General features: G+C 46.8%; 1 protein-coding gene across 2 annotated transcripts in view; it reads left to right on the top strand.

Moving 5' to 3' along the window:
* Ankrd50 (ankyrin repeat domain containing 50) overlaps positions 1-26708 on the top strand; it is a 33636-nt gene extending 6928 nt beyond the window's left edge. For both annotated transcript variants that reach the window (XM_050138410.1, XM_050138411.1), the window contains exons 3-5: positions 12848-13077; positions 18905-22440; positions 23941-26708. In XM_050138410.1, the coding sequence (XP_049994367.1) occupies positions 12848-13077; positions 18905-22437 (3763 nt within the window). In that variant the 3' untranslated portion in view covers positions 22438-22440; positions 23941-26708. The remainder of the gene's footprint in view (positions 1-12847; positions 13078-18904; positions 22441-23940) is intronic.
* Positions 26709-27108: the final 400 nt, after the last annotated feature.

The raw sequence follows: 27108 nt of genomic DNA, 5'->3' as shown, positions 1-27108 counted from the left end.
CTGAAAGGCTGAAGCCTTTGAATGAGTTAAAAAACAGAAACAAAAATGTTGTATTGTTAAAGCTAGTTTTAAATGCAGAGCAGGCTAATATGGTGATTTTTATTTTATTAGTCCTCTGTGTGAATTGACGTTAGGTAATTTCATAGCCAAATACCCATCTTTCATCTCACCTCTCTTCAACAGTGGACTTGGGGCAGAAGGCCTGCTTTCTTGCTCTCTTGTGTGCTTGTGTGTGCTCATGGCAAAATACTCTGTTTCCATCACGTGTTTTTTATAACTAATACTATGTAGGATAACTATCATTTTCCATTCTTTTTAAAAAGTATTTTTGAAAATTAAAAAATAATTATACATGTATATGTGCGTTGGAATAAGTCAGGGCTCCCGGAGCTAGAGCTATAGGTGGTTAAAATGTTTATTTGTTTTTAAAAGCATTTTTAGTTGCATGTGTTTGTGTGTGGGTTTGTGCACATGAGTTCAGGTATCTGCGGAGGCCAGAAGAGGGAGTTGGATCCCATGGAGCTGGAGTGACAGGTGGTTGTGAACTGCCATGTGGGTGCTGGGAACTGAACTCAGGTCCTCTGGAAGATAGTCAGCACCCTTAATCCCGGAGCCATTTCTTCAGCTCCACTCTGTGCATTCTTTCAAGCCTCTCCCTTTCTCTCCCTCGGATCTGTTCTCTTGCTCCGAGGTGGACTCAGAGCTGAGCACCTCAAGTGCTCTCTGTAACTCCTCCCATCCTTGGCATCCCAGCACCCAGGTAACACTGGCACAGCGTGTTGCTCCTGTGCCCATATTTTTAGTTTGCTTTGTATAACTGATTTTCTTTCAGACCAGAGAGAAGAAAGTTGTGCCCTACAGGTTGGGATATTTTTACCCAATTCCAGAATTTAACATTTACATTCAGATTTTTTTGTTCATTCCTAGGGAAGGTTCTCTGACAGTATGTGGAGTCTGAGCCAGCTGCTGTCTGCACGTGGGGCTGACGTGCTCTGATTGACTCTGCGCTGTTCACATGCAGACAGTTTCATTTGTTTGTATACGTCAGTAACGCCCAGAGTGGCCGCTGCAGGCTTGCACTCAGGTAGTCTGGAACTTGCGCCTGTAAATGCCTCTTCTTCCTCCTCTCTGTCACAGTTCTTACTGGAAAGTGACTTCTGTCAGGGATACTCGCAGGGAGATCTGGGTGTATGAATGGCAGCCTCTGAGCTTGCAGCCCCATCTGCTTTTTGCATAGCTGATGTCAATGAACAGTCTTCATCGTTCTTTCTCGTGGAGTCCCCTTTGACTGTTCTTTGGTGGCTCTTCCTCTGGTTTCTCTCAGGTTTGCCTTACAAAGAACCCTCACATGTTCTTGATGTACATGGTTCTATCTTATCTAGTGACGTGGTCAACAGTGCGGCTGTCTTACGTGTTGCCAGATCTCACTGTCCTGACCTATACCTGTCATTCGCTTGGCCATCCCTCGCTGACCTTTGTTCAAAATCACTTCTCTTCCAAGGCATCTTTCCTTTTTCTTTTTTCTAACACTGTGTCTTTGTATGTGTGTGTGTGTGTCTGTGTCTGTGTCTGTGTGTCTGTCTGTGTATGTGTGTCTGTGTGTCTGTGTATGTGTCTGTATGTGTATGTGTCTGTATGTGTGTGTCTGTCTGTGTATGTGTCTGTGTGTCTGTGTGTGTGCACATGTATCACATACTTGTCACACATTTATTAAATGAATACAAAAAAAACAACAACATGTTGCAAGTACAATCCAGAGATATCCTGATTTGCTGCTTACATGCCAAGGAATGAAGTAGAAAAGCACGTTTCTGTGTTTTCTGCAATTAGCCACCATGTTTCTGTAAGAGCAGAAGGCTTTATCTGTGCAATATGCAAAGTAATTCACAGTGCAGGTCCCGAATCCACGCCAAAATGTTTCAGACCTCTGGTCTAATGGCTTGTGCAGTGTGGAGTTTCCGTGTCCTGTGTTCAGAGCCAAGACTGCAGTGAAGTCCTGGGACGCAGCACAAGCGAGCTGCCAGACACACCCTGGATTCCTTCCACATTTTATGTCCATCTAATTTTGGATCGTGGTGTATTCAGAAATCTTTACTGTCACACAGTATTTTTTGAGAATTATGGGACCCCTTATGGAGTTGCAGCCTACAGTTGAAGCAACTGAGGTCTAGCGCCAAGTCTGCCTCTGATTTTCTCGGGATTGAGGCTTGGGCTATGGTGGTAGATGTGGCCTTAACAGAGGCTTCAGTGCGGCTTTCCCTCTGGTACTTCTTGCCATCACCATAGCAACGGAACTGTGGTGAGAATGTGCTGTAGTTGGCCTGCTGATCCAGAGATGATAACAGTTATGGAGAGACAGGCCATCTGCAACCTGACCCCAAGCCTGGAGTAGATAAAACACATACATAGACACAAAGGAGAGTATACGTAATTGTTATTGGGGGCAGAGTGTGCGATACAGACGAAGATTGTGAAAATAACTGCAAAACTAAGAAGAAAGGAATATTTCAAATGGGAAGTCATCGCTTTCATTAGAAATCTGGGAGTCATGGGTTCATCATTTCACTCTTTCACTCAACCATATACTCAGTCTGTCAGCAACTTGTATCACCTGCAAGATTAAGGCAGCACCTCCTGTTCTACTTCCCACCATGGCTAAATCCTTCTGTGTTGCCAGAACCATGGCAGCCTTCCCTGCGCCATGAGAGGAAGTGTCAGATCAGGTCATGTTACCTCCCCACTTACACCTTGAGAAGAAAACCAGAGCCCTTAATGTTCTCCTGCTGACCTGGTCCTTTGACCTTGCCCTGAAATGCTTTGACCCCCTTCCTTGTTTTTGAGTCACACTGCCTTCCTCCCATCCCTGAGATAGGTTATGTTACATTTTTGCATGGTTGTTCCTCCTAGAGTCACTTTAGTGTCTGTGTCTTTACGCCTTTGGAAGCCTTCCTGCTCAGTTCTCCTCTTACTTTCTTGTTTCCTGTGGTGCTGGGGCCCATACTTCGGGCATCACACAAGTTAGTAAACCCTCCCACCAAGCCACACTCCCACCCTCAGCTGTCCTGTGCATCTTACCATCCCACTCTTCTCTCTCTCTCTCTCTCTCTCTCTCTCTCTCTCTCTCTCTCTCTCTCTCTCTCTCTCTCTNTCCCACCAAGCCACACTCCCACCCTCAGCTGTCCTGTCCCTCTCCCCCCCCCCCTCTCCTCTCTCTCTCTCTCTCTCTCTCTCTCTCTCTCTCTCTCTCTCTCTCTCTCTCTCTCTCTTTCTCTCTCAATGATCACCATCTGGAGTCATTCTATATATTTTTAACTGACTTTTTGCCTACCTTTTTGAGCAAGTGCAGTACGTGGTTTTTCGGGATAGATATAATAACAGCAATCACTATTAAACTAATAGCCAACTACTTGTTTTAATATAAAGCATTCTAATATTGGCCACAACAATATAATTTTTATTGTCTCAACCACATTTGATTCTTAAATAATCCATTTTCTTGTGTGAGACCGTTTACACATATAGTTATATGAATTACAGAGTTGTAGATGAACAAATTACATCATCTTCCTGCTGTAGCCAGATACTCCCAGATTCAGAGGGAGTAAAAGTGAGAACAGCTAAGGAGGTCCTTCTTCACCTCACTGGTCCTCTCTGGGAGGTCTGAGACCTGGGATATCTGGAGTGCCCAGAGATGCACTGTGCAGATGGTGTTGTGCAGCCAGCACCATTAGGCAACATTTTCCTGTGTGACTTTATTTTAAGGATTTACTTTATTTTTATGCATATGTGCTTGTGTGTGTATATGCCACAAGAGTGTTGATGACCTGAGAGCCAGAAGAACAAGTCAGATCCCTTGGAGCTGGAGTCACAATGGTGAGCCAGCTGATTGGGATGTTGGGAACTACATTCTGGTCTTATTAAGAGTAGCCTGAGGTGTGCGGTGTGGCTGAGGCTGCTGTTGTACTTTGCTTCATTTGTTTTTTTGAATGCATCGAGTCTTGCCTAGGATATGCGGTAAGCAGGTGCGGCAAACGTCCTGTGTGATTATTGGCTCTGTTCTTGATAACTAGAGGAGATGGTTCAAATAGAAGTTACAATGACAGGTAGCAAAGTAGGGCAGGAGCCAGGGCTAGGAGAGTAGAGAGGGCTGCTCTGTCTTAAGACGTTTAGAAGGAAGTTTGACAGGAGCCCTTTAGGCCCAGGAGATACCAAGTACAAGGTGATGGCCTGGGTAGGAGAGTTGGTTTATGTCTAGGAACAGAGGTGTGTGTGGCTGGGGAGAGCTCACAGTGGGAAGCAGAGTAGCCAGGAGCCTGAAAGCTCCTTAGATGTTGTGAGGACATTTATTTCTCTCTTGAGCAGATTGGAAGCCCTGGACGCTCTTTCGGCAAAAAATAATCTGACGTCTGGCTTCATAAGGTCACCGTGACTGATGAGTTCAAACAAGGAAAGCAGTAGATGGCCAGTGTGGTCATCAGTGTGCAGGTGCTTGGACCTGGGAGAAGTGAAGGGCCCAGTAGAAGTGTGTTCTGAGTTTGTTTTCAAACTGAGAGCTTGTTGAATGTGAGTTATGTCAGAAATAAACCATGGTCTGGCTCTTGGGATCTCGATTAGAAAACTGGAAGGCTGGAAGTTTGAATTACTGCAGAATAGAAGCTGAAGGGAGGAGCCCAGCAAGGGCTGGACACTGGAGGGTAGGTTCTGAAAAGCTGAGCCCTAACGTGTAAGCACAGAAGGTGAGCAAGCAATTCAGATCCAGCTGAGGCTTGTGTGGGACATGGCTGGCATCTAAGGCCACAAATGAGCAGGCAGAGTAGAAGCATGGGGCTCAGAACCTGGTGGGCTTTCTGATTAAGTAGTTGTTAAGACATAAGAAGGAATCGCTGCAATAGGAGGAGAGGAGCATGCACAAAGGTGTCAGTTGTAAAGCAGTCCTGCAACTTGAGGATCTTGCATGGCAGCGAGCCCCAAGCAAGTCTTCAAATAGCCACAGCATGAGAAAGCTCCAACCACTGGCATCGTGAATGAACCCTAGGGGCCAGTACTTGGGAGACCGAAGCCTGTACTGTGATGCAGGAGCAACTCTAGCAGAACCTGGAGGAGCCGTGGGCTTGTGTGCTGTTGGCAGAAGACAGAGAAGACTGGGTAGAAGGGGAGGAGCAATGAAGAGATGTGCCGTCTGTTTCAAGGGAGACTAAGGAGCCTTGGAAATTGTTGTTGAGGTGGGTGGAGTCTGATGAACAAGCTGCCAGGATAAGAGAGTAAATCCCCCATGGCCACAGTTAGAGGAGAACTGTGGAGCTGTGAGCGAGGGTGGGCTAGTTTGCAGCCTCTAATGGAGTTGTCTTCTGACGTGTGCCGTGTTTATATGGTTGATATGCTGTGAAGGGTGGCATGGAAGACGACCAGGAACTGAGTGCTGGAAATAACCTGGAGTTATCTGGCTATCTGTTGTTTCTTTTGCCGGTAGGCTACCAATCCATATTCCTAATTTTTAAGCATGTATTTATTTATGTGTGTGTGCATGTGTGTGTGGCCATGCCGTGACACATGTGTAGAGGTCAGTTTCCTTCTTCTGTCATGTAGCAACAGGGATTGGAGTCAGGCCTTCAGATTTGGCAGTAGATGCATTTACCCACCAAGCCATCTTGCCAGCTCCCACAGTTACTTTAAATATTTTATCAGGCTTAAGAGATGACTCAGCATTGCTCTTCTAGAGGACCCTGGTTCCATTCCCAGCATCCACATGGCAGCTCACAGCCATCTGTAACTCCAGTTCCAGAGAGCCGACACCCAACACATGGTGCATATACGTACATGCAGGCAAAATACACATATACATAAAATAAAAAGGAAAAAGAGGTTTGTTTTTATTCTTTCATTTTGTGCCTGTGTGTGTGCCTGAAGTGGATTTGTGAGTGTGAGTGCACTGCCTGCAGAGGTGAGAAGATGGTGTTGAATCTCCTAGAGCTGGAGTTACAGGGAGTTGTGAGCCATCCAACATGAGTGCTGGACCTGAACTCAGGTCCTCTGCAAGAGCAACAAACACTCTTAACCACTGAGCCATCCCTCTACCCCTACCCCCCAATAAATTTTTAAGTATGTGTCAGTGTGTTGGATGATAGCAGTGTCCTAATGGTTTCTCTTATCAGTGAGGACCTTTCCCTCCTTGGGTCAGCAGTGCCAATGGAAGGCTATCATCAGGACTCTTTGTGGTCTCTGCCAAAGCCTTGTATAGTTTGCCACACTTCTGACTAGGTCCTGGAGGCATGTCAGCTCCTTGGGGCTCTAAGGTTCAGGTCTTCCTTGGTGATGCTTAGATTAGCTCTGTAGCATCCTGCCCTTTTCAACTTCAGACTTCTCCAGCTCTCTAGAGTTTTGTTTGTGTTTAAAGTAAGCAGACTTCTCTTTCCAGCAGGCAGGCTGAGAGCTGGCCTGCTGGCCTGCAGACACACTTGGCCTACTTTCCTCAGCCTTGTAAACACTGACCGGGACTTAGCAAACACGCTGTGGGGAAAACCAATCTGTGTGCAGACACTTCAGACTTGCTGCTCTCTGAAGTGGACCTGACTGACCTCCACCGGCCCCATGGGCGCAGTTCCTGGCAGAGAACCTTAGTGGGCCCAGCTGCTTCCTGCTCTGCACCTGTGACCACTCACACAGCCCATCCTCAGCCCGAAACTAACAGGCCAGTCCCCATCTTGAAAAATGCCCCTGTTGCCTGGAATTGTGGTTCACCTAGCCTTCTTGTCACCTCTCTCTCTCTCTATAGATGCAGGTGTTATAATCTGGCCTTTGCTTTTTCTGGTGGCCCAGGCAGCCCTGTGCTGTTGGCACTCTCCATGTTCGCTCTGCAGAGTCACCACGGATGGAATGCCAGGGAACTTTCCCATTGTATGGATTTGTGCCTTGTGTTGTTTCTTTAAAATGAGTTCATCCCTGCTTTTTCTTTATCCTGTGAATATTAATTTGGCTTTTCTAAGTCCTTGGGCTGTGTTATAAATTACTTCTCTTTGGACATCATTGTTAGTTCGGTCTGGTCTGCTCTGGGGTGACCACTCTGGCCATCCTGTCTTTTACACCCCTCTTCTGTCTGGATCCCCAGACTCACCATTCTGCTTGCTGTCGCCCCCTCCCCCACTTGCAATGCCTTGCCCTCACTGTTGCCTTTGAATAAGAGTAGCAATGTGAAACTACAAGTCACTACCCTGAGTTGATTCCAGCATTAACACAGATGTTTTTCCACTCAGTTCCAGCCTTCACGGGACTGTATGTGTGTGCAGATGTTTTTCCACTCAGTTCCTGCCTCCACGGGACTGCATGCGTATGCTCGCCACAGGTCTAGCAGGTCTCTGGCCATCGTTGCACACCTTTGGGCAGAGTGGGCCCAGCTCTCGGAAGCTTCTGGAGTTGACTGCTGCGTGTTTTTCTTCATGTTATCATAGTCCATGTCTGCGTTGGTCAAGATTTCAGAAACAGGTTTCCCCCATCAAGTTAATCACTGACCTTGTTTTAATCGACAGATGGCTGTTGTTACTGTTGATTGTAGCACGGTTAATAAAAACCCAGAGACAAATATTGGGGTTCAACTTGAAGGTCAGTAAAGCAAAACAGCCAGCCACTGGCTTTTACCTCGACCTCAGTCTGAAATGGCGATCCTGCCTCCAGGAATCTCAGAATGAGACTGTGTGTGAGAACTGTCTCCTCCTGTTTTATATTTATTCCTCTCTAGTGCTGGAATTAAAGGGGTGCACCACTACCGCCCGGTTTCTGTGGCAACTAGTGTGGCTACTGGGATTAAAGGTGTGTGTCACCACTGCCTGGTCTGTAAGGCTGACCAGTGCAGCTGTTTTACTCTCTGATCTTCAAGCAAACTTTATTTATTAAAATCCAGACAAAATATTTTTACAGTTGTTTAGGAGAATGAATATATAGTGTTTTATCCCCCGAATGATTGAAAATACCAGCTACTATCATCTCCCCGACACACATACACCCCTTACAAATGTTTTCATTTACTGGGTGGTGATTTACTTTTTAAGAAAAGAAAATACAATCTAAGTTTGTTTTCCCAAGAGAAGACAAGATAAAAGTTACTAGTATTTTTAATCTTCTGTAAAAAGCAAATAAAACCCCCCAGGGGGAAAAAACATTTTTATTAAAGGCTGTTTTGTTTTGTTGTTTGTTTTGCTTTCAGAATTGAGTGATTATTAATAAAATGTTTGGTAGAAATGTCAGTATGTCCTCTGAGATAATCTAGAACATGCTAGATTTAGCATTAAACTTCTAGGTAAATGACCCTCACACACGCTACATGGGGGTGCCCCACCACTGAGCTAGATCATCAGCTCTTACGTGGTTAATACTAAGATACTGAACTTTACAGGGAGGAGAGAGACCCTGAGACTCTAGGATTCAAGGTGCGAAATCTGGTGATGTCACACTCTGACATTCTGTGGGGAAAGCAGCTCAGAGATAAAGGCCTTTGAACTTGGGCTCAGGCTTTCCAAGCTCTGGTCTCTGGTCAGGTGAGCCCATTATCCCTAGGCCTCTATTGGGGATGCTAGCCATCAGTGGGGGAGCATGTTCAAAGCACAGCTGCTGTTCTTACGACTGGGTATTGAAAGAGAAAAGGAGGCCTGAGTCCCGGTGACCTCTTCAAGGGCATGCCCTGGTGACCTGAAGACCTTTCAGCCCCAAATTCAGTGTCTTGTGTGGAATTTTGAGTGCTAAACACTTGAGGATCTTGGTTCTTCACACTCCCCTGGAGTCAGAACAGCTTAGCTTAGTGCCCACTTATAAGTTATATACACCATGGTGTGCGTGTGTCTGTTTCCTTTTTCTCTCATTTGCCACTGTGGACTCCAGACTAGCTGGCCTTTGAACTTAATCTTCTATCTTCATGGCGCATTTCTCATTCGGAGTTTTGAGTTTCAAGATACACACTTTACCTGGTTTGTGAGGTTTCTAACTGAGGTCCTCAACCTGTGCAGCAAGGACTTTACCTGTTGAGCCATCCCCTCAAGCCCCTCAAGTCAGAATGTCTGATCGTACCGTTTAAAACAGAAGTGGACGGTCTGCCTGCACAACCCTAGTCATGCACCACTCATCACTGACAGAGTGCTGTGCTGAAGCCCAGAGAAAGGATGGTTCAGATGTGAGTGTTCAGAGAGACGGACGTGCACAATCTCCCTGGGAAACAGCAAGTAACAAAGCAGAGCCACGATGTCCGGAGTCCACAGGACCTCGCTGGCTCTTCCCATCCTTCTCCCTTTTCAACTTTTCATGTTCTCTCACAGACCTGAGCTTCTGGCAGAAACGCAGATTTATGTAGTAGAACCCAGTAGTGCTGTTACATAGGAAGCAGAGTAAATGCTGACACAGTTTGCTTTTAGATGCATGGGCTCCAAAGTTTTGTGCCTGCCCCGCTTTCCGCACTCTCTCATAGACAGATCAGCAGCCTTAATGTCTGTCCACCCCGGTTTAATAGAGGATTCTGGTACTCTATTGTGAATAAAGATGCCAGGAATAGTTTAGCAGCACTAGGGTTGCGAGGATGGGGAGTGCCCTAGTTAGTGTTACTGTTGGCCAAATATAATAATACCATGACCAAAGCCACTTGGGAAGGAAAGGGTTTATTTCAGCTTACCCTTGCAGGGTACAGTCCATCACTTAGGAAAGTCAGGGTGGGAGCCTGGTGCAGGAGCTGATGCAGAGGCCATGAAGAGTACTGCTCATTGGCTTGTTCACCAGGCTTGCTCAGCCTGCTCTCTTATAGAACTCAGAACCACCAGCCCCGGAATTGCAGCACCCACTATGGGCTCAGCCCTCCCTCAATTACTAAGAAAATACCCTGCAGGCTTGCCTACAGCCCAATCTTATGGAGGCTTTTTTTTTTTTTTTCTTAATTGAGGTTCCTTCCTTTCAGGTGACATTAGCTTGTTTCAAGTTGACATAAACTGCCCTGTAGTAGGTCACTATAGGATCTGACCTTTTAAAATGTATTTACAAAGTTAATGCAACCTACTTGAAATAATTGTATCCTTTGATTTAGGTTTGATTTTTTTTTGTTTTTTGTCTTGTCCCAGTTTTAGCTGCTGGTATCTGCTGTTTTTTTCACTTACTAGTTCTGAGTATGTGTCTTTGTAAATGCCCTTTAAACTAAGCGCTTAAACGTGCACGCATGCCCTTTTTCCAGAATTTGTATTTTCCTCCTCAGCATTGGGGCAGCAGGACCATTCAAAATCATGTTGGCTGAGGTTTGCACCAGCAGCCGTGTCCTAAAGTGTCCTAACAATGAGAATAAATGTTTATTTGTCAGAAATGGAAGGATCAGATCACTCTGCTTCTGCTTTATTGAAACTGAACTCCCAGAGTTGGCCTCAGGTATTTCTTAGGATACTTCTAATGTCTGAGAAGGTCAAGTCCCCACTGTTACATGGGCTGTAACAGCCCTGCTGGATTTGTGGATTACAGGTGCCCTGCAGCAATGTATACTGTCTTACAATATATGACATTGCTTACCTTTGTAGGTCCAGTGTGTTCTCTGGGAATAGTTTCAATTGTTTATTCTAAGCACTAAACCTAAAAGAAATCACAAAATGAGTCTTTTCCCCAGTACTGTGGAGTATTGTAACCTCACAGCTCCCTGTAGAATGGGGAGGGTGGTAGAAACATGCTGTATAGATCCAATTAAGGATTCCACATAGAAATCCTCAGAGTACATAGAACATTCTCAGAACTAGTAAGGTAAATGGCTTTAGAGTAAGCCCTCAAAAGGCTCCACAGAAGTTGTAATGCATGGGTTAATTATAAAGAATTCACCTCCATGGTGATGTATGCTGAGAACTGCAAGGTATGCAGCTAGCGGGTAGGAGACCTAGAAAGCTGACCTGAATCAGGGCAGTGGTGGTGCAATTTCTCGTTGCAAAGCTCATGTTCTCAAGACCCAAACAGCGGATTTTTCTTTTGAGCCTGAAAAAAGGAATAAACTGATGTTCCAACTCAGGTAGTCATGCAGTTAGCTTTTGGCTGATTGGATAAGAGCCACTATTTTGAACCTTAGAAACATCCAGAAGAAGAGAAGACCACATGTGGACATCGTGTGGTCCAGTCAAGTTGTCACATAAAGCCAACTTCCACAAGCCAGCAGTAGCCAGCCGAGAGTCGTTTATGTTTACATTTGGGAATGAAGAAAACTGCTGTGTCAGTATTGGCGTTGTAGGTGTCTTATTCTTGAGTGTTGTGAACGTTTTATGTTTGGGGGATAAAAATCTTTATAAGCAAATGTTTTATAAATATATCAGGCCACTCATCCATTCACCCAGCAAACATAAGTCTTCATGAGGCCCTGGGTGAGCTCTTGGTGGAGAAAAGGTGAGTTCTCCTGGCAATTCCTTCTCTTCCCTAGAGATCAGGAAGGTAGATGCTACACGACCGCTTCCTTGGGTTACCTGGTTAGTCCCAGTTGTTAAGGGCATTTGAGCAGTGTGTGTTTACAGGGTGCAGAGGGACCAGGCTTCTGTGAGTGTATCTGAGCTGAGCTCTGGGGTGAGGAGGAGTGCGTGCATTGTAGTAGGCATACAGGGAGGGCTCTGGCACGAGAGGGCCTGTTCATAGGCCCACAGGCAGGCCCGCAGAGTTGGAGGGAATGGGTAAGTAGCAATTATTGGTCAGAGCCTGGAAACAGAAACCCGTAGTTGGGCTCAGCATGCTGCCAGGGCAGGGTGGACCTTGGTAGCTTGAGGAGTAATGATGGGATTGGAGGCCCTGGCCAGGCTAGCCCTTGAACAAAGACTTTCTGTGTACTGACTTGCTCGGCATTAGTGTGTGAAGAGCAGAGTCAGCCGACTACTGAGAATTCAGACTCCCACACTGAGGGACACATTACCAGGAGAGGCTTGTTATATTTTTCTCGCATATTTTATATCATGTAAATGTTTTTTAGTTTTCATGTAGTAATAGTGGCTCTTGTACAGTTCTGTGGTTTTGACAGATGTAGAGTCAGTGATGGTATATAGTAGCACTTTCTTGTGTTGGGCTTTTTCTTGGGAACTACCAGCTCCCAAATAATGACAAATGACACGGAGACATTATTAATTTTGAAAGTTTGTTCTTTAGCTTAGGCTTGTTCCCAGCTAGCTCTTATAACTCAATTAACCTGCCTTTATTAATCTGTGTTTGGCCCAGATAGTATCACTCAGGAGAATCAGGGCTGGAACTGAAGGCAGGAACATGGAGGCAGGAACTGACTCAGAGACCATGGAGGACTGCTGCCTATTGGCTTGCTCATCATGGCTTTCTCTGCCCACTTTCTTATACTTCCCAGGACCACCTGCCCAGGGTGGCGTCATTCACACTGGGATGGATCCTCCCACATTAGTGATTGTCAGGAAAGTGCAGTCCAGACTTGCCCACAGACCAGTCTAATGGAGTCTTTTTTCTCAGCGGAGGCTCATTCTTCCCAGGTGACCCTAGCTTGTGTCAAAATGACCAAAAATCAAACCAGAACAATAGGTTTCTGCCTGCTCCTCGGAGTTGTCTCTTTTCAGCACAAGGACAATCCAAGCATTTTAAAACTGACTCAAAACACCGTGAAGGGTGTTGAAATCTAGGTTCATCCAGTTCCTACCACCCTTAATTACCCTGAGTCAGAGCATATGCACAGGCTAGCACACAGCACGCACTGTACTGGAAGCTGATCGTATTGGGAAGCGAACTACTTAGAGGATGCATTTTTATCTGAAATCTCTATTCTTAGGACATTCTAACCAATAATGCCAACATGCATACTGTGAATGCCAGTGCCCTGTCAGTAACATTGCCCTGCTCTCTGGCTGTCTTACAGGTGTGTGCTGCTCCCGCTCCTGGGGATGAAGCCGCCCTCACAGAGCCTCTACCTGCTGGTTGACTCCGTGGACGAAGGCTGCAATGTGATGGAAGGGGAGCAGACATCACCCAGCCTCTCCGGGACTGTGGCAGAGCTCTTGGCTGGTCACCACGAGTTCTTTCCCCCATGGCTACTGCTCCTCTGCTCCGCCCGGAAGCAAAGCAGAGCGGTCACTAAAATGTTCACTGGTGAGCAAGACTGCGTGTCGCCCAGAGTTGTGTGTTCTAAGACCGAGCCCAGGCTGGGTTTCTTCTAGGGACAGAGTAGGCAGATGGAGGCCTAACTGCTGCATACACCCTCTCAGCCTCTCGCCACCATACCTTAGGATCTTGTTAATAAGGCATGATGTGTTGTAGAGTCACTTACATTAGCTTTTCTCAGAATTCTTACCCTGGGCTGAGGGGATAATTCAGTGAGTAAAGTACTTGTCATACATGCATGAAAACCCCCCTACACAAAAACAACTAGCAAAACTAGCCAGGCGTGCTGGCACAAGCTTCTGATCCAGTACTGGGGAGACAGACAGTCAGACCCCTACAGCTAGCTCACTGTCCCACCAGCCTAGCCTAGACTGTGTCTCAGAAAAAAGATGGCTGACTCCTGAGGATGAGTAGCACCCAAAGTTATTCCTTGGCCTCCACATGTGTGTACACACACAAAAATGTGAGAACATACGAAAAAACGCTCTTTCCCTACTTCCCATGTGAGACCTAACGTAGCGATGAGCTGTGCTGTTTTTCAGTACCAGCTCATCGGTCATTGGTCAGTATCTCCCTGTGGTCCATGAAGTCCTGCCAGAGGTCCTCACATTCATCCCTTTGTCATGACAGGGTTAAACCCAGCACTTCACTGCTGTGGCCTTGGATTCTATGAACTGCTCGACTTAGCCCTGTCGTGACAAAGGGAGCGCACATGATAAGGCCACAGCAGTGACCACAGCCAGTGCTATGCCACAGCTCCTGTGTATGGCTGAGGGCATGGCCTCTTCTCTCCCTGTCCAAGTCACCCAGTATCATCAGCTCATTTTGTGTTCAATATACCTTATGAACTTTAAGTTTCATTTTGAAGTGTATATGAATGTGTATGAACTTGAGTTCCTCTAAGTAGAGTTACAGACAGTTGTGAGTGACCTAGTGGAGATGCTGGGAACCAAACTCAGCTCCCCTGCAAAAGCTGTGCATGCCATCACCCCTGAGTATCACTCCAGCCCCAAGCTATATAGCCTTCTGTTTGCACAAATGACTCACTACAATGTCTACGTGTTAGTGCTCACTGCTGACTGTGTGACCTCAGGCCGCTTGCCTGACCTCCCATTTCCTGTCTGTAATGTGGGATCCTCTGAGGTTAGATGTGCCTGAGGCATGGTAAGGGCTTCCTACACATTCTCTTATTCTAGTCATCTCAGTTTTAATTTGTTAATAAAATTCAGTTTTGACCTGAAATCTTTGGGTCGTTGACCTCAACTGTTGGGTGTTTTTGGCTGTGAACAAGTGTGCTGGCTAGAGACCTTTGGAGAGATGGAACCTCACCTGGAACCTGAGACAAGATTGGCAGGTATGCAGGCAACTGGAGGGCAGTTTCTTGATGGATGATTGATGTTAGAGGGCTCAGTCCTCTGTGGCTAGTGCAGATGGTCCCAGTTGTATAAAGGAAACAGGCTGAGCAAGCCAGGGTAACAAGGCAGTAAGTAGTGTTGTTTGGTGGTCTCTTGGGTCAGCTCCTGCCTCCAGTTTCCGGCCCTGAGTTCTCTGGATGATGGTGGACAAGCTATGAGATGAAATAAACCCTTCTTTCCCAAGTTGTTTTTGGTCATAGTGTTTCATCACAGTAACAGAAATCCAGTGAGATGATGGCCTCCTCTTCATCCCTTTTGTCCTCAGTTCCTTGTGCTTTCACTGCGGGCTGATCCTCTCATCTGACCCTTAAAGCCCACAGTGCTCCAAAATCCAAAAACTGAGTGCGTCCAAGGAGAATTCCAGGTCGAGATTGTGTTTTGTGTGGTACTTAAAATATCACCTGTACTTCGGGATGTGTGGATAATGTTCATGTGACACAGATGGGTTCTGTGCTGGGAGGTGGGTTCTGTTCTCCTTATGTATAAGCAGATATTCCAAATCTGAGAAGATGTAACTACTTCCCATCCCGGCCATTTTGGATGAGATACTCAACTTCAGTTGCAGAAAGGCTTGGTCAATGACCGTCTGTCCACCAGTCCGTTTGGACTTGCTGAGTTAGGAAGTGTGACCATCATGGTCCTGGGTTACTTCTGCTGTATTACAGTCTTCCATGCACGCAGTGATTCCCATGCCTGCCTCAGCGTAAGGCCTCCCTCTACATTGTCTTCAGCCAGCGTTTGCAAAGTCAGGTTGCCTCTTCTGCATTACGGTTTGCGTATGATGGTCTGCTAAATGCCCATCCCTTGAACTTCTTGCCATCTTCCCACTTAGGTGACCACCCAGTTCTCCATTCTTGTTTATTTGTGGCTCCCTCCTGCACAGTCACTCTGTCTGGTTTCATTTCTTTCATGAATGCAGTATCACTGAAAATTTTTCTGGATGGCATGTGTATATTTACTAGCCATCCCCTCAGTAGGATGTAGTCTCCAAGAAAACAGGGTGCTCACTGTGTGAGCGCAGACTGGGATCCCAGAAGGGTTCTGACCATGTGAACTCCTGTCTGTAAGCATGGGGACAGGCCCTATCAGAGTACCGACTGTGCACTGACTGTAGAAGAGACTCAAGCCCATTTGTTTAGCCAATGCCAAGCAGTGTCATACCCACTGAAATATTTTACCAAAGATAGAAAAGTGGTTTAATGGGCCTGTAGATGGTTCATTGGTGGAGCACCTGCTGTAGGACCCACATAAAAAAGCAGGGTGTGATAAGCTCCCTACTGGAGAGGCCGAGATAGGAGGGCCTTTGAGGCTCACTGGCCAGGCAGCCTAGCATACATAGTGAGTTCCAGGCCAGTGAGAGACTCAAAAGAGAAGGCGTTGGCTCTGGGAATGACCCTTACATGAGTGTGGGGCTCAGTTCCATCCCCAGCCCCCCAATAAATAAGTGAAGTCATTTTCAGTTCTCAAGGTTGGTGGTCAGCGGACAGACTGAGTTCTGTGTGTGTGGGTGCGCGCGTGCGTGCATGCGTGTGCACTGCAGCTCAGCCCAGAGCTTTGCGCGTGCCGGCCCAGCTTGCACTACTGAGCACTACTAAACCTCTGCTCTTATTTCTCTTCTGTTTTTGCCGCTAAGTCTCACCCTGACTGCAATGGGCCTTCCCGTGTGGACCTTGAATCGGCGGCAGTCTTCCTGCTTCTGCCTCCCTGGGGCTAGGATTGTTGGCACAAGCTGCCTGCCCCGTGCTCTTAATCATGTCTTAATTGAACATAACTGTTGCTGGGGGCAAATATAAATTCTTAAATCCACATCACTCCTTAAATTTAGGAAAGATCATGCTTCAAGTGTAAGTATTTCGATTCCCTCTGTGGAGCATCCAGTCCGTGCTCTGTCAGCATCACACAAAGCCCTGATGCTGACCCCTTGGTCACCGTGTACAGGACAGCTGTGTGAGTGAGGAATGAAAGTGCATGTAGCCCAAGGAGAAAGGCCCTGGCCCAGCACTCAGTCCCCAGTTCTGCCATACACAAGGACGCTGACTCAGTGCTTTTTCTTTAGCCCACTTTGAACACATCAGGCCTGGCACTGTGGAGGCTTTTCTATCTCAAGTTTTCATCAGATGATCTTAGTTAATTAGCTTAAATTACAGATATTTATGCGTAATGGGTTATATAATCTTCGACATAGATCAGCCTGTGTGCACATCACTTTGGAAACTTTTAAAACATTATTACATACCACTTTAGTGATGTTTTATTTATTAGCCATAGGCCTAGAACTTACTTTGTACCCCAGACTGGCCTAAAATTCATAATCTTCCTGCCTCAGCTTCCCAGTCCTGGGATCATAGGCATAAATCACCTCCCCAGGTGGGTTCCTTTTTCCCCTAAACTGTAGTAATGACTTTATAAACAACAGGGAAGTGAACATACAAGAGCTTTGGGGACTAGTCATATCAAACGGTTAGGGTATGTGGGGTGCCAGACATTCCTGGCCGTGTGCTCAGCCTTCCTTTAGGTTGGAAGGGTTTATTTTATGTTGTTATCAAATTAAAATAATTATGCTTACAAAACTCTGACACTTAAAATATAGCCACTAAATGAAAGCAAAATAAAGTGTGGGGTTTTTGATTTGTTTGTTTGTTTCTGGTTTTCAAGGTAAGAGTTTCTCAGCGTAGCCTTGGCTGTCCTGGAACTCACTTTGTAGACCAGGCTGGCCTTGAACTCACAGAGGTCCACCTGCCTCTGCTTCCCAAGTGCTAGGATCAAAGATGTGTGCCACCACTGTCTGGCTCTTTTCTTTTTTTTTTTCAAATGTACTTTGGTCGAAATGTGTTTTCTAAAGGGTTACAACGTGAGGCACACACGTGAGGTTATTAGTCACCTTATGGAAGAAAAGCTCGAGGGAATACACACTAGGCAGTAACATGGCCAAGACTGTACTGTGAAGTACATGCTAACATGGCTGGGAATGTGGGAGAGGTCAGACTTAGGCCAAACTCAATTCTAAATCTTCCTTGTTGTTCAGCCTCTTTTAGAGTTTGTCTTTTGATATGGAGGGTTTAGGTAGTGTGTGTGTGGTGTGTGTTATAGGTACCACTCTATAAATGTAGCGCACTGCACATGTGTTATTTTATCTTGTCTGTTGTTGGCAGATTGTACTTTTCAAAACAAAAAATGCCCTCAGGTATTTCAGCCTTGGGTTCGGGTAGTGAAGTGGTCAGTCTTCTTTCCAGACCTGTGATAGTGGCCCAGTGCTGTTGGTCAAGGCAGATGTGGGGCTCACTTTCAACTTAGCCACACTCACCCAGCCCTGTGTGGACCTCCTTTTTCTCGTAATCCCCAGCACAGCATGGATCTATGTCCCTGAGGCTGCTGCTGCTATCAGACATGCCATGGTCCCTTCTGGAGTGTCTTTTATCTCAAAGGGTCTGCATCCTTGCCTGCTCTGCTCTTGAGTGGTTTGGGGATGGCCATTCCTAACACACATCAACCTTGATGAGTTTATCGGTAGCCTTTACTTTCATGAGGCAAACAGTTAGCTAACAAATCCAGGTCTGTACACTGATGTCCGTTTAGAGCAGTGGTCCTCAACCTTCCTAATGCTGAGACCCTTTAATGCAGTTCCTCATGTTGCAAACCCCCAACTATAAAATTATTTCATTGCTACTTCATAACTGTAATTTTGTTACTGTTATGAATCGTCGTGTAGATATCTGATCTGCAAGATATCTGATATGTGACCCCCAAAGGGGTCACGACCCACAGGTTGAGAACGGTTGCTTTAGAAGCTGTTGTCATAGTCTGCTTTGAAGATATTAGAGTAACCACCACCATGTGCTTTTAGCTTTGTTTGACTTTCAGTGTCTTTTTTTACAGTGCTAGAATTTTGCAAATGTAATTTCGAAATTTGCATCTTAATTGGTTCCAGCTATTTCTTGACAGTCTTCAGATTTAATTATTTTAATTTAATATCATAAAGCAATGTAGTATAAAGAGAGTGACTAGTGTTACTGTTTTGATATAAACCGTTCACATCAGGGCTGATACATAGTCAAACAGATGGGCAGAAATAGCTATTATTTTTGTGAAAAAGATCATCCTGTAAAAACAGACCTATTTGGCTCTCACATCTCTGATATTCAGTGTCTTCACGAGGTACTTCTGTAGCTGTGTGTGTCTGTCTGTTTTCACTTAGTGCTTCTTGCACAGGGGTTGAAATCGGCATCGAGCTGCAAGACAGCTCCTCATTGCTTTGTTGTTTATGTGTTTCCATACCAGCAGTAGTGGTAGATCCTCTTATTAGTATTAAGCCGTGAGTCAGGTTATTTGCCTTGGTCCACTCTCTTCACACACGCGCCCACCTCTGTATTCTACTTACTCAGCCTGGCCGTCTTCTGCAGGTTTCCGGAAGATCAGTTTGGACGACCTTCGGAAGGCATACATCGTCAAGGACGTACAGCAGTACATCCTCCACCGCCTGGATCAAGAGGAGGCTCTTCGGCAGCACCTCACCAAGGAGACGGCGGAGACTCTGAACCAGCTGCACATCAAGAGCAGCGGGTGCTTCCTGTATCTAGAGCGTGTGCTGGACGGGGTTGTGGAGAATTTCATCATGCTCCGAGAGATCCGCGACATCCCAGGAACTCTGAATGGTCTCTATCTCTGGCTCTGCCAGAGACTTTTTGTCCGAAAACAGTTTGCCAAAGTCCAGCCCATCCTGAACGTGATCCTTGCAGCCTGCCGGCCCCTGACCATGACAGAATTATACCATGCTGTGTGGACCAAAAATATGTCTCTAACCTTGGAAGACTTCCAGCGCAAGCTGGATGTCCTCTCCAAGCTCTTGGTGGATGGGCTGGGCAGCACAAAGATCCTGTTTCACCACAGCTTTGCCGAGTGGCTCCTGGATGTGAAGCACTGCACCCAGAAGTACCTGTGTAACGCAGCAGAAGGGCACAGGATGCTGGCCATGAGCTACACCTGCCAGGCCCGGAACCTGACCCCACTGGAAGCACAAGAGTTTGCCTTGCACTTGATTAATTCAAACTTGCAGTTGGAGCCAGCCGAACTGGCCCTGTGGATGATCTGGAATGGCACCCCAGTCAAAGACTCTCTGTCCACCTTGATACCCAAGGAACAAGAGGTGCTGCAGCTGCTGATCCGAGCCGGCGCCCATGTCAACAGCGAGGATGATCGCACTTCCTGCATCGTCCGGCAAGCCCTCGAGAGAGAGGACTCCATTCGGACATTGCTGGATAATGGGGCTTCTGTCAACCAGTGTGATTCCAACGGGAGGACTCTCCTGGCCAATGCCGCGTACAGTGGCAGTCTGGATGTTGTGAATTTGCTGGTCTCCAGGGGAGCTGATTTGGAGATCGAAGATTCCCATGGACACACTCCACTCACGCTAGCTGCTAGACAAGGACACACGAAGGTGGTTAACTGTTTGATTGGGTGTGGAGCCAACATTAATCATACCGATCAGGATGGTTGGACAGCGCTGAGGTCTGCTGCTTGGGGGGGCCACACTGAGGTGGTGTCTGCCCTGCTTTACGCTGGCGTAAAGGTGGACTGTGCAGATGCGGACAGCCGGACGGCTCTGCGGGCAGCAGCCTGGGGTGGCCATGAGGACATCGTCCTGAACCTGCTACAGCATGGTGCCGAGGTCAACAAGGCTGACAACGAGGGGCGGACTGCGCTGATAGCTGCAGCATACATGGGTCACAGAGAGATCGTTGAGCACCTGCTGGACCATGGTGCGGAGGTCAACCACGAGGACGTGGATGGCAGAACAGCTCTCTCAGTGGCTGCACTCTGTGTGCCTGCAAGCAAAGGGCACGCGTCAGTTGTGAGCCTCTTGATTGACCGAGGGGCTGAGGTCGATCACTGTGACAAGGATGGAATGACGCCTCTGCTGGTGGCAGCCTACGAGGGCCATGTGGATGTGGTGGACCTGCTTCTCGAAGGAGGAGCAGATGTGGATCACACGGATAACAACGGGCGGACGCCCCTGCTGGCTGCAGCTTCCATGGGGCACGCTTCTGTGGTCAACACGCTTCTGTTCTGGGGCGCAGCCGTGGACAGCATCGACAGTGAAGGCCGGACAGTCCTCAGCATAGCTTCAGCACAGGGCAATGTGGAGGTGGTGCGCACTCTCCTGGACAGAGGCTTGGACGAGAGCCACCGAGATGATGCTGGCTGGACGCCTCTCCACATGGCAGCTTTTGAGGGTCACAGGTTAATATGTGAAGCTCTAATCGAACAAGGTGCTAGAACAAATGAGATTGACAACGACGGGCGCATCCCCTTCATTTTGGCCTCACAGGAAGGCCATTATGACTGTGTCCAGATCCTGCTGGAGAACAAATCCAACATAGACCAGAGAGGCTATGATGGCAGGAATGCATTGCGCGTTGCTGCTCTGGAAGGGCACCGGGACATCGTGGAATTACTCTTTAGCCACGGGGCTGATGTGAACTACAAAGATGCCGATGGGCGGCCCACACTTTACATACTGGCCTTAGAGAACCAGCTTACCATGGCTGAGTATTTTTTGGAGAACGGTGCAAATGTGGAGGCCAGCGATGCAGAAGGACGGACAGCGCTGCACGTCTCCTGCTGGCAGGGTCACGTGGAGATGGTCCGGGTGCTGATCGCCTGCCATGCCGACGTCAATGCAGCAGACAATGAGAAGCGCTCGGCTCTGCAGTCTGCAGCCTGGCAGGGCCACGTCAAAGTAGTCCAGCTTCTGATAGAGCATGGCGCCGTGGTGGACCACACATGCAACCAAGGCGCCACGGCCCTCTGCATCGCGGCCCAGGAGGGACATGTGGATGTGGTGCAGGTGTTGCTGGAGCACGGCGCTGACCCCAATCACGCCGACCAGTTTGGACGTACTGCCATGAGAGTAGCAGCCAAAAACGGGCATTCTCAGATCATTAAGTTGTTAGAAAAATACGGTGCTTCCAGTCTGAATGGCTGTTCCCCTTCCCCTGTCCACACAATGGAACAGAAGCCTCCGCAGTCGGCACCCACCAAGATGCAGTCTCTGACCATCAGGTCCAACAGTTCTGGGGGGACTGGTGGAGGTGACTTGCAGCCTTCCCTCCGGAGCCTGCCCAATGGGCCAGCTCATGCCTTCAGCTCTCCATCAGAGTCTCCAGACTCGACTGTGGATCGGCAGAAATCGTCCCTGTCCAACAATTCCCTGAAAAGCTCCAAAAATTCCTCCCTGAGAACAACGTCCTCCACAGCCACCGCTCAAACGGTGCCCATTGACAGCTTCCACAGCCTGTCATTCACGGAGCAGATCCAGCAGCACTCGCTACCGCGCAGCCGCAGCAGGCAGTCGGTCGTGTCCCCTTCTTCCACAACCCAGTCCTTAGGACACAGCCATAATTCCCCCAGTAGTGAGTTTGAGTGGAGCCAAGTCAAACCAAGTCTGAAGTCAACAAAATCAAATAAAGGAGGCAAATCAGAAAACTCCAGCAAATCTGGGTCAGCTGGGAAGAAGGCTAAACAAAATAATTCCTCACAGCCAAAGGTTCTAGAATATGAAATGACCCAGTTTGACAAAAGAGGACCTGTTGCTAAATCTGGGAGTAGCCCACCTAAACAGACGCCAGGGGAATCTCAGTGTAAAATTGTAGCTCAGGATGGCAGCCGCACCCAGCCGCAGTTTCTCATCCACCAGCAGAGTGGTGAGCAGAAGAAGAGGAATGGGATAATGACGAACCCCAATTACCATCTGCAGAGCAACCAGGTATTCCTGGGCAGGGTCTCCGTCCCGCGAACAGTGCAGGAGCGAGGGCATCCAGAGGTGCTGGAGGGCTTCCCTCCCTCGGAGACAGAGCTGAACCTTAAACAAGCCCTGAAGCTCCAGATTGAGGGCTCTGATCCCAGCTTCAACTACAAGAAGGAAACGCCCTTGTGAGAGGTAAGAAGGCAGTGGGGAGAATGAAGGAACCATAAGTTAAAATCCCATCTTCCTGGTGCTCTTAAGGCCTTTTGGGCTCCTCCCCTAGGCATGCATTCAGGGATTTCATCCCAGCTAGTCTGCTCAGTTTGAGGTCTCCAAACGCTAGCACCTGCCCAAAGCACCTATGTAACAAAGAATTGATAGATCCATATACAGATGCAAAGACTGAGGATCGGATAGCTAATAGGTAATAGACAGTGGATAGATATGCTAATCTATGTAGATACATAATAGACATTGTATGTGTTGATACATTGCTCAGATGATAGGTAATAGTCATAGATGGATAGGTAGAAGATGACAGGTAATAGCGATAGACAGAGACAGTGGGCGACAGATAGTATATAGTTGGTGATACATACATAGACGATTGATCTATTTACTCTTTATTTCCTCTCCCTTTTTCCCCTCAAAATGGTAGACTGAAGGGATGTGTGTAGTCGATGCTGAGCTCATGTGCTTAATCCTATTTGAACCTGTGGCAGTCTTTTGCAAAAATGTATTGGATAAGAGGATGAACAGATGAATATATCATCTATCAGTTCTAGACTAAGAATTTTTTCCTGTATTTTTCCCTCCCCCAGGAGATTTCTGGTGGAAAACAGGACTGTTTTCTAAGTATTCACTCTTTGGTTTTGAAACAGTAGGCTGTGCCTAGCGGATAGTTGGCAAATGTTAGTTTGCCTGTTTCACCCAGAAACAGACCATGGATTTAAATTGTTAGTCAAGTTTTATTATAATAACTGATAGAAATCTAGTAGTTTTGCATGTATCATGAACAGGTGTGGACCATGGTGAAGGGTTTAGGCTATCATTTACTTAGTTCCATATTTAGGGGCAGGATATAGAGGCCATATATTAAGTTCAGATCACTAGTATTTTTTTTATTAAATAGCTCTTTTTATCCTCCATCTCAAAGGAGGCTTCACTGCATAGGAAAAAGTGGGTGGAGAAATAGCAGGAGCTCATGTGTATGCCTTGGGTGTCCCTCACAGGCACTTGTCCATGTCTAAATAAACTGGAGATTTCATTAAGCAGCTTGTCTAATGTCCAGCGACTTTGTAGAAGGCCTGACTTGTGGTGACGGTCGCACTCAGGCAAGCTGGCATCTCCATCTCTGCTCCTCTTGTCTTCAGTGGTCTAGTTTAGGGATTTGACAAATTAACCATCATTAACAAGTATCTTCTAACACTAAACATCCTTCTGTGAGGTCGGATGAATGGTCAATCCAAAGTCACTCAGAAACACTCCTCCAAATACTTGGTTGTGATGGTGCAACACCCCCCCCACACACACACACACACACACAAGCAAGCTCATAATATCTCTTAGGAAAACGAAGTATTACATCTGTGTCTGCAAAAAATGTGATAGAAGGTAAGTGTTTGGTAGAATAATTTTCTTTTATAAGGTCTTAAAACTGTTATTACAAGAAAAATATATATATTTTTTTTTCAGTTTCCCCTTCTGTGAAACAGAAGGCATTGTGGTCAGAATGGCCATCCAGCTGCCAGATGGAAGCAGGACACCGGAGGATGTGCTGGCCAGACTGTGACTCCCTCAGTACTGTGTCCTGACGTACTGTCATGTGCCTACCCAGTAAGGCTGCCCTTCTCAGCGTAACCCCATGCTGAAGCAGTCTCCGCCACACCGAATAAATGCAGATGTGAACTGCAGCTCCTCGATACAACCAAACCCGGTTTTGAGTATTTTCCCATTCTGTAAATGTGCATGTGCCACAGTCAGGTGTCTCCGCAAAGGCAGTGTTCCGTATTTATTGTTTCCTGCGTTGTGGTGTGTACTCAGTCCCATCGCTTTGTCTGGTGTGCCTGGTTCTTGTGTATTTAAAGATGTTACTCAATAAAGCAATTCTTGCAACTGTTTCTTGTCTGCTAACCTTCAGCGTTAGATGAGTTTCTGTGTTGATGCCACATGGAGGTGAACAAATGACTTGGTGACAAGTTTTCCATGGTGTAAGAGTCACTCTGGCAGTTTAAATCCAGGCAAGCACCATCCGTGTAAGGCCGAATGACAGAGCAGGCAGACGCTGGCCACTCTTGACTACAGGCGGAAGAGCTCGACATCCACAGAGGCTCTGAGCCATCTTCTACCCGCCTGTCATCCCACCTGCCAGTAGATGGACCACCATTCCTGAAGCTTGGACATTCTCAGGGACAGAGCAGTTAGTGCCCGGGGGCACATGTGCAGACAGAGGCTCCAGGTCCAGCTAAGGATGACTCTGGTCCCTGAATCATTCACCGGCGGCCTTCGCCTCCTTCAGCTGAATGAAATGTAATCTCTCATTGTAATTGAATGTTCACTTCTCTGAGCTATTTCCACTTGCCAGTTACTGCGTAATCAAATTAGCCCCGGTCAGAACCAACTGGGCACATTTGAATGACTTGCTGGGATGGATGTTCTTGGATGTCCAGTGTGCTGTCCATCACAGATGACACCACTAACCGTTAGTCAGAGCGCATTGATAGACCTGGTGGGCTTGCACGGTCCTGGCCACATTCTTTTTCCTGTTTTCACCTTCGCACAATTGCACATAGGATGGCTGGGTGCCAAGGTATGGGAGGCATCGGCATCAGGAACATGGAGCAGTTTAGATGGATGGTATAGAAGCCAAGGGCGGTTTGATCCTTGAGCACTGTAGTCCTGTTCATCTCCCGGGTCTTGGAGATTCTGTGCTCTCCTCATACTGTTGCTAAGGGGGGGGGGGGGGGGATGGGGAAAGAGATTTTGGAAATTGAGCACAAAACCATTGCTACTACTGAAAACTTTGGAATGTTTTAGTGAGAGGCCAGTCATGGTCGTCGCGTGGGGGAAAGGCACGAGTAGTGTTGTTCGTGGAAGCTCAGATGTGTAACTGCTTGTGCTGTGTGTTTCTCTCGCCAGTCTTTGTGAAAGCCTTTCCTTGCTTTGTTTTTCAATGTCAGCCAAACTCATTTCCTGTGTGTCGCCCGCCAGTCATAACCAGGAAGAGGGATAGCTGATGAAGTCACTCAAAGTCAAGGTGATGGCATGGTTGATACTGACAAGTCAAATGTGAATGTCCCAAGGATTGAATTCTTGTCCCTATGGGACGTTGATTAATGACACTTAACAGGACTCTTGCAAGGCAGCCTAGGAAGTGTTTCTGAATCTGTCGATAGTACCCTGTTATTAGGACCAGTGTGACTCCATCTCACACACACTACATTTGCCATAGAAGAGGAACCTCTGCCTTCTTATTAGGTGTACCTTTTTTTTTTCTTTCTAAGGAAGAGAACCACGAAAGCTGCCAGTTTGTCTATTACTCTTGAATTATTGAAATTGTATTTATTTAATTTTATTGCTTTTACAAAATTGCACCTTGTGACCAAAGGGCAAAGGGCTCATCGCAGAGGGGAATCTGTATTCTGCAAGTGTTTTTTGTCTCCATCTTCACACCCCTGGAAAAGTTGGTAGGAGGGGAGCCTGTTGGAAAACTAGGGTTCTCATAAGTACTCCTCAAGGAGTTTTGATGGAACAAAAATGGCTTCTGGTGTGAGGATCGGGCTGACCAGAGTGACGCAGCCACCCCCCCTGTGCTTGTCCAGTTTGGGATGGGGGTGGACAGTGCCACACTGGGGAAAAGCAATGGCTTTTGCTCTATCACAAAGCTAAGAAACAGTCCCACAAATAAATAATAAATAGCTATTTTTGAAAGTCAAATGTTTAAATTTTGTAAATCGGCAGTTTGGGATGTCGCGTGTTTGTGATGCTTTTGTATCGTTTTCCTTCACACACCCCGTGCTGAAGGTCAGTGCCACTGGCAGGAGAAGTGGTAAAAATGTCAGAAAAGTGAACATCTGGAGGGGGTCCAGGAAAATGTGGGGAGAAAGGGGACCGGAAGTCAGCGCCCTGCGGTGTACAGCGAATACCTTTTGTTCCTTCCTCTCCTGCCCCTACCAGATTCCTCAATCAAAAACAGCCCCTTACTTCAGAGACAGGAGCGAGTTGTCCGTGCTGTTTGGCTATGCAACTGTTTGTTTTGCTTAATGCCCTCCATCAACACGTTCCACAAATACAGTGGCAGACAAATGCTTTCCTTCTATTGTTCGCTCTGTGTGGGGTGTATAAATAACCTAAAATGTACATTGAATTTCACAGTGTAAAGTTTATTTTATCCCTTGTATTATATTATGCGAGAACATCCCAATGTACATGAAGTGCACAATAAATCTATTTGCTTTACAGAAGATGCCTTGTTTTAATTTTATCCTTTAAGGAGCAACACGTGCATGATGTAAGTTAATAAAGTTTATAAGTTAAAAAACTGGGGGCGAGATATAACGCTGGCCTGGCCGAAGGAGGCAGGAGACCAAGATGGTAGCCTTTATCTCTTACACAGCTTTGATAACTGTTCGCTTCTGATTCTCCTCCTCTGACAGAGTCAGACCTCTCTGTCAGTTCTCTGCTACCCCAGATGAGATGTGTACATGCACGTCTCTTGGTTTTACTACAGTCTTACCCTGGATAGTTGGGTGGTTTTTGTTTTTTTTTAATTTTCTGGAGAAATGGATTGTTTAATAAATAAAGTTGTATGCTCTTCCCCAGAAGAAGCCAGCACTGACCTGGACATAGAGCCGTGAGTTTATG

Source organism: Alexandromys fortis, unplaced genomic scaffold (genome assembly GCF_014885135.2).
Source record: "Alexandromys fortis isolate MF-2015 unplaced genomic scaffold, M_Fortis_MF-2015_v1.1 scaffold_15, whole genome shotgun sequence".
Taxonomy (NCBI): domain Eukaryota; kingdom Metazoa; phylum Chordata; class Mammalia; order Rodentia; family Cricetidae; genus Alexandromys; species Alexandromys fortis.
This window is presented reverse-complemented; position numbering and strand designations above follow the sequence as displayed.